At 45.9% G+C, this 7,340-nt stretch overlaps 1 protein-coding gene across 1 annotated transcript; it reads left to right on the top strand.

The window, feature by feature from the left end:
- The first annotated feature begins 2,276 nt into the window (after positions 1 to 2,276).
- Positions 2,277 to 7,110, top strand: LOC120672834. Its single transcript, XM_039953439.1, has 3 exons — positions 2,277 to 2,511; positions 2,630 to 2,957; positions 3,921 to 7,110. Exons 1-3 carry the CDS (start codon positions 2,474 to 2,476, stop codon positions 6,657 to 6,659), a joined length of 3,105 nt encoding a protein of 1,034 aa, XP_039809373.1. The 5' UTR covers positions 2,277 to 2,473; the 3' UTR covers positions 6,660 to 7,110.
- The last annotated feature ends 230 nt before the right edge of the window (positions 7,111 to 7,340 follow it).

The raw sequence follows: 7,340 nt of genomic DNA, 5'->3' as shown, positions 1-7,340 counted from the left end.
GCAACGTGGAAAAGTGAGAGATTGTGTCTTGGGTGATGACAACACAAAATACTTCCAAATGTGTGCCACCATACGCCTTAGGAAAAATCAAATTCGAGTCCTTGACTTGGGGGATACTACTGTCCACTCCCACTCTGGAAAGGAGAGAATCCTTTATGATTTCTACCATAACCTGCTTGGAGTTTCCTCCCCAACGCATGCTCTTGACAATTTAGGTCCCTTGCTAGCCCCCACTGCACTCGACTCCTTCCAGAGCTCCTCACTCGCTACTCAATTCACCATCTCTGAAATTAAAAGTGCCTTGGTGTGCCAAACTTGGCAAATAAAAATAAGAGTCTCCTGAAAAAGTTTCTCTTCAAATTCCATTGTGCACCATCCGCTCCTTGGATCGATTGGCTCAGGAATGCATATGGCTGGAATGATCGTTTTGATTTTGGTGATGATATTCGCTCGATGACCCCGATTTGGAAAGACATCTATGACCTGCTCCCTTCCTTCAGGAAAGAAACTAAAGTTTTCCTTGGCAACGGTCTAACGACGGCTTTCTGGGTTGACTTGTGGTTTGGATCGGACACACTTGCGACTATGTTCCCAGCCCTGTTTTCTCATACTTTGCGCCCCAATGCTTCTGTTGCACAGGTTTTTTCCATAGCCGCACTCTAGCTCTCCCTTCGCTCGCGCCTAACTGCTGTTGCAGCTCAAGAATTGACGGAACTTTCTGCGCTAATGGCGTCTGTTCAGCTCAATGAGACCATTGATGATCGACGTGTCTTGCGAAGCAACGAGAAGACCCCCACCTCCAAAGACCATTACCTCATCTCCTTCCAGGAGGTACCAGATGATCCTTTTGCCTCTGCTATCTGGCGAAGCTATGCTCCTCAAAAGTGCAAGTTTTTTATCTGGTTGCTGCACAGGAATAGGTTGAGTACACGATCGCGGCTTCTTCGTTGTAATATTCATAGTGATGGACAATGCCCTTTCTGCCCTCTTGAGGAAGATTGCTTTCACCCCTTCATTGCTTGTCCTCGTAGTAGCAGCTTCTGGGCTTTCATTGGAGTAGATGTCACACCGCTTCCTGCCTCCCTTGGAACAGATCAGCTCTGGACAGGTCTCCTCCTAGAGAGTAATCCCAAGGTTTGCAGTACGGTCCTCACGTGTGTCCTTTGGAATATTTGGAAGTGTAGAAACGCAAAGATTTTTCGGCATGAAGATGAAACCAATCTGATGATCTCTAGGCGTTGCAGTGAGGATCTCTCTCTTTGGTCTAATAGATGCACATCCCCAGTGGATCGCCTGAAACAGAATCTTGGTGTAATTTTTCCCTGTTTAAATGTAATTTTTTTTAGTTCTTAGAAAGGTAGATAGCTCTCTCTCTCCTCGTATCCCCTTCTCCTTGGGACTTTTGTGCCCCTGTAAATCACTTTGTAAATTTGTCTTCTTAATGCAATAAAGTTTAGACAGCCCCAGGGTTGCCGTAGATTTTCTCAAAAAAAAGAAGAACTTCGCAGCTGCGAGAGACCACATGGAACAACTGAGGCTGTGTTTAGTTCGTGAACAAATTTTGATTTTTGTACTGTAGCACATTTCGTTGTTATTTAACAATTAATATTCAATCATGAACTAATTAGACTTGAAAGATTCATCTTGTATGAAATAATTAAACTATATAATTAATTATTTTTTAACTACTTTTAGTGCTCTGTGCATATGTCCGAAGATTCGATGTGACATATACTATAGAAATTTTTTTAGCAACTAAACATGGCCTGAATCTGGAAGCAGCTCTTCGCCACCCGGGAAAGCAGAAAGGTGGGGGCGCTACTCGGGGTCGCCTAAGTGATCCCGAGCTAATCGGTCACAGAAGCTTATGGGTTGTTTACTTTTCTTATATAGGATGATAGTAAAAAGTCAGGTTAGTCTAATACAACAGTTTACGGTAAATATTTAAAAAATGAACATTTTTTCAACGTGGAACAATTGTTCCAGAAAAAATATTTATTTCAACAAAAAATGATTTGATTACCGGTCGTACTGCCGAAGGCGGGGCGCTGCTTGGCAGTGCGCCGCTCTGGCGGGCCGAGGCCGCCTGCGCGGCGGGTCGGGTCCCCTCGGATGACCGGCCCACCAGGCCACCACCGCCGCAGCCCAGCCCCACCAAAGAAGAACACGCGCGATTCACGAGGCGCGGGGGCAGTAATTGGGGGCAGTGACCCGGTGAACCCCCGACGTCTTCCGCCGCGCGCCGGGCCCCACCCCCTCGCCCCTCACTGGCTGCCCACTCTGCCCCACGCGGCCCTTTCCCTCAGGTCCGCCGTCCGCACTCGCTTTTCCGCCTCCTCGCCCGGTCGTCTCCCTCTCCGATCCCCGGTTCAGGGGGTGGTTCAGTCCCCCCGAGCTGCTCCCCGCCCCCAGACCCCAGACCGCATCTCTCGCCGGCGGAGCGCGCCTGCGCGCCGGGGGAGAGGACGCCAGGATGGCCCAGTCCAACGCCGCCGAGCCATTCTCGATACGGTAAGCAGCACGAGAGAGCTTGTGTTTCTGCCTGTTCGGCAGCTTGGCTGGGTCTTGACGCGAGCGGGGGTGCTTTTCCCGAGCGTGCGCAGCTGACCTGTTGGGCTGAATGGCGCAGGGGGTTCGCCACGAGCATGCGGGCCGTGGACGCCGCCGAGTGCTACCCGTTCGGCGGCTGCTGGGTGGAGGAGGAGCCGCCGCCGCCGCCGCCGCCCTTACCGCCGATGGACACGAAGCCACCGTCCCGGTGGTGGAAGCACGAGCTGGCGGCGGCGCGGGCCCGGCTCTCGGCAGGCGCCAAGGGCGGAGAGGCCGTGGCAACCCGCGGCGACGGTGGCGGTCCGCGGAAGGGGAACAAGAGGAAGGGAGCCCGCTCGGGTTCCGCGGCCGAGAGGGCCAAGAAACGGCTGCGCGTCCTTCAAGTTAGGTCCTTTCTGAAGAACAAGGTATGGCTCTGCTTCATGGGCGCGTGTGCTCTTGCTTGGTGCGCTTTCACGTCTTAGGGCGAGTCACAAGCACATTGTAGTTGTAGGTCTTAGGTCGAGACACAGGCCCATTGGCAAGCAAGGGCCACTAACCTGTTCAAATGTGCACGTATTTTGGTGCCTGTAGACATGGAAAGTCTTTGCAATGTACTGAAAAATGTCCAGATGATGCAGTGCAGTGCGACAAAACTGTTGCGAATGTGCTGCACTTAAGTCTGGCCCTGTTTAGTTCCCACCCCATAAACTCCGTAAATGCAAAAAAAACGTCACATCGAATGTTTCGACACATGCATGAAGTCTATTTACAAAACTTTTTGTATAGATGGGCTGTAAATCGCGAGACGAATCTAATGAGCCTACTTCATGATTTGCAAAAGTGATGCTACAGTAACCATCTGCTAATTATTGATTCATCATTGATTAATTAGCATCATTAGATTCGTCTAGCGATTTACAACCCATCTGTGCAAAAAGTTTTGTAAATAGACTTCATTTAGTACTTCAAATTAGTAAGATGCCAACGCAAAAAAACTTTGCGCTGGAACTAAACAGGGCCTCTTTTGGAGTTCTGAACATGGGGCTGTAGGATTTTGATTTTGATCTATTAATGCTTGTGCCAGGGGGGGAGTACCTTTTCAAAACTGAGCCTATTGATAAGACATTTTGCGGAATCATGATTTCGAACTGATCTTCAGCTGAATGAAACTACTCTCCATCAGTCAACATTTGCACTGCTGCCAGCAAACATGTTTTTATTCTTTTCTGATAGAAAGAGTGTAGCAAAATGTAATTTTGAGATGGATTCCTTGCGGAATTGTATTGAATGCTTTCTTAACAACATACAACCAAATTGCATATTTTTCCCACTATGAAGTTTCACTCCTTATTTTCAGATCACAGTTAGTAACACATGTTCATTAACAGGAGAAAACTTGTAAGCCTCAGTCAACAACTCGTTTACATCAACACATGTTGCATATGGCATTGTTGAGAAAACATAGAAGTTCTATTGTTCATACAAGGACAGAACTTGAATCAAGGAAGAAACTGGATGAGGCATGGGATTGCATGCTACCCCATGAAAACAGTGTGAAGAGACGAAGCAGAGAAAGAACGGACCCTTTTAATGAAATGCATAGTAACCTTTTTGGGAGAAAGGAACCGAATTCTTCTGTCAGTAAGCAAGGCATAGAAGTCAGTGGGGCAACCAATTATCCTACAAATACTGGCTGTGAAGTGGTGAGAAATGCTACAGGCCCAAAAGATGATATTTTTGCAGATCTCCCGCTCCTGGAACTGGAAAGTTCCAAGACTATGTTTAGGACAGGTGTTGGTGAACTTCCAGCTGTTATAGAAGAATCGTTTATAACAAGTCAAAGCGAAGCAGATTCTATACCAGAAGCTGTACCCTTGAGACTGATAGATGCATCTGACATCACTGCTCGGATGCCGTCTCCTCTTGAAGACTTGGTGAAAAGTGAAGTTAGTCCTGACAACGAGCCAGCATTCGTCTCTCACAATGATGGGGCAGGAAGTCACCCTGCCATTGTTGAGATTGATTGTGTGACACATCATAAGAATATCTGCATGCTGAAACCAGGTCTTGGTGATACACAGTTGGAATTTAACGGGTCGACAAGTTCTCATTCTGACCTGAGGTCAAAATGTGGTTCTAGTGACCCTCAGCAGGGTTGTTTTGATGCGAACAAAAACTGCCATCAGGAAATAAAGAAACATGGTGCAAGCTCTACTACCATTTCACCAGCCATGAGAACCAGAACTGAAGCGACTAAATGTAAAGATGTGTCAGTTAAGGGTAGGAAGATTACTGATATCTCTGCAGTGGTCGCACTACCTGCACCCATGAACCATCTTTCATCTCAAGTCAGTGTGTTGCCCTCTGCAGCAACACAAGGGGTTTTCAATACAAGAACCAATACAAATGGCATGTCTTCTAATAGAAGTATGCCTGCCAAGGAATGGATCCCATCTACCAGGCCTTCTGGTAACTTCAGAAGTAATGTCGGTCCATGTGCGCCACTGTCCAAGGAATGCGGCCCATCAACCAGACCTTCTGGTAACTTCAGAAACAATGTCGATCCATTTGTGCCGCTGTCAACAGATAACCAGGGGAGCTGGCACTCAAAACTTCACCCAGTTTGCAGTCCTGCTAACATTGGAATGGCTTTTATGAAGCTGCCTGGCCTTGAAAGAATGGAGATCTCAAACTGCAATGTAGAGATAGGTGAAAACAAATTTAAGAGCGCACAATCGATGAAGACAGTAAGATACCAGAAACAACAGTTGGTTAGTGGCATGACCAATGTTATGCAGTGTCAGAAAAAGACCGGTCTATGCAACTCTCAAGTTGGAAAAACAATTCCGGATGCTTGTCCGGGCCAAGGTAATCATAATCTGCAGCATCCCACTGTGCGTTTGATGGGTAAGACTGTCTCGATTTGTAACCATAGCAAGGACCATAATGTACCAACCATGGGAAAAGTGGTTTCAGCTCCAGCAAATGTCCCCATTGAAGCAAATTACCCCTCCACAACGTCATGTCAGTTACCCCAGAAGAGATCGTTCCCTTGTCAGGACTCTGTGGTGTCAAGAGGGCATCTTAATGATTCTTCAGATTTTTCGGCAAGGATTCCTAACAGCGTGTCAGAGCAAAATACTAGTTTCATTAGTCTGCATAACCAAAGGCTGCAACAAAAAAATACTGCTTCTTCAACCATAAAAGATAGCACTTGGAATTTTGGTAGTCAGTTTTCTCGTCAATCTGAACTCAATAATTCATCTATGGTCAGCACCAACTCCAAGATCAGGCATGTAGAGTTACATCAACCACCTCATCGGGTGAGCATTCCTCAGAATCAACAGTCTCATCTGTGGGCTTCTGCATCACACATGATTAGGGAAGATCACATTTTCGTGAGCTCAGCAACAAATCAATGTTCTCCTGTTCCACAATCTTTGATAAACGCAAGCATGAAGGAAAAGTATCAGAAATCCACTTTGTTGTCCTACGATGATCCTAGCTCCATGCCTATTCACCAACCCTACCAGATACCTGGGGAAAATTTATCTTCTGCACCCGCCATATCCTTTCTTGGTTACGGCGTGGATAATTCTTTGTCCAGAAGCTCGTCTCCTGGACTGAGTCTCTCTCTTACAACAGGTTTGGCAAAAAAGTCCGTTTCAACTGGCAGACCTACTTGTATGGGCAATCTTACTAACACAGATGGTAGGACGGTTGCTGGCTTTGCTGATCCAATAAGCAATGGACCAGCTTATACAGATAATGTTTCACAGCAACCTGCAAAGAGACAACTTGTTACAGATAGACAAGATTTTACTTCTATGGGCCTAAACATTGTGAACCATTCACCTGGCTGGTCACTTAGTGATGCAGTTGGTCCTCGTGTACTTGATTTTAGTAAAAGAATGGCGAGGGATGTGCAGACAGCAAGAAATGAAAGCAACAATTCAAGGTCCAGTTCGGGTCCAGCTCCACCTATCGAAACAAGGTCGAGAGTTGGGGTGGTTGCAGGAATCAATACCATGTTGAGGCAGGGTCAAAACCTGAACGATCATTCCAAACTGCTATATTCCACCAAATTTTCAGTCGATAATGGTATCAATTCAGTGGTATTATTATAGTCGAAAGCATGAAAGAAATAATCAATTGTCCTCGTTCAAGTTATAGTCTGTAGTTTTTCAGTATTCAAGCACAGGGAGCTCCACATTTGCAAACATGATAGTTTAGCAATTGATGGGTTGATTAATTCTTGTAACTTTCTGTTCAAATGTGCAAGAATATTTGATTGATTGATCACTTATCATGCCATATCTGACACAAGCGACTGGTTGAGGACATTTGAACTGTACAGATTGTAACTACTTGAGTATTTTGCGAGCATTCTATATCTTAACACTAGGTGCTATGATCCCAGTTGATGCACGACAGTTCAATTGTGTTGACCATGTATTGTATTATTTTAAGGTTGGAAGGAAAGCAGAAATATACTGCATTTACTTTCAATCAGTTCTGTGACCATCATGCGAACTTCCAGATACTAGTACGCTTGAATAAATTTGCAATTGTCTGTTATTGCTGTTACAAAGCTGTCTGTTTCACCTTTTTGCTTCCCTTTTGGTTCAGCACTACAGCATTCACTTTAATCGTACCCATTTCCATCTTTAGAGCATCGCCTGAATCTTGCATCCCCAAGATTGTCAAAGTGAGCACTTGGAATGAAGCAGAAAATGGTCCTTTTGCAGATTCATCGGTCTCAGCTTTATGAGTTATAGCTAATCAGTTGTGCGGCACGGTGATTGATT

This window comes from Panicum virgatum, chromosome 5N (genome assembly GCF_016808335.1).
Source record: "Panicum virgatum strain AP13 chromosome 5N, P.virgatum_v5, whole genome shotgun sequence".
In the NCBI taxonomy this organism is placed as follows: domain Eukaryota; kingdom Viridiplantae; phylum Streptophyta; class Magnoliopsida; order Poales; family Poaceae; genus Panicum; species Panicum virgatum.
The sequence above is the reverse complement of the archived record's forward strand: the minus strand, read 5'-3'. Positions and strand labels throughout refer to the sequence as shown.

What these genes read in the sequence shown, in the direction of transcription:
- LOC120672834 (XM_039953439.1), top strand. Translation starts at nt 2,474, where the DNA reads ATGGCCCAGTCCAACGCCGCCGAGCCATTCTCGATACG. An exon ending in GCCGAGCCATTCTCGATACG is followed by an intron (nt 2,512 to 2,629) that starts GTAAGCAGCACG and finishes TGAATGGCGCAG; the next exon opens with GGGGTTCGCCACGAGCATGC. An exon ending in GGTCCTTTCTGAAGAACAAG is followed by an intron (nt 2,958 to 3,920) that starts GTATGGCTCTGC and finishes GTTCATTAACAG; the next exon opens with GAGAAAACTTGTAAGCCTCA.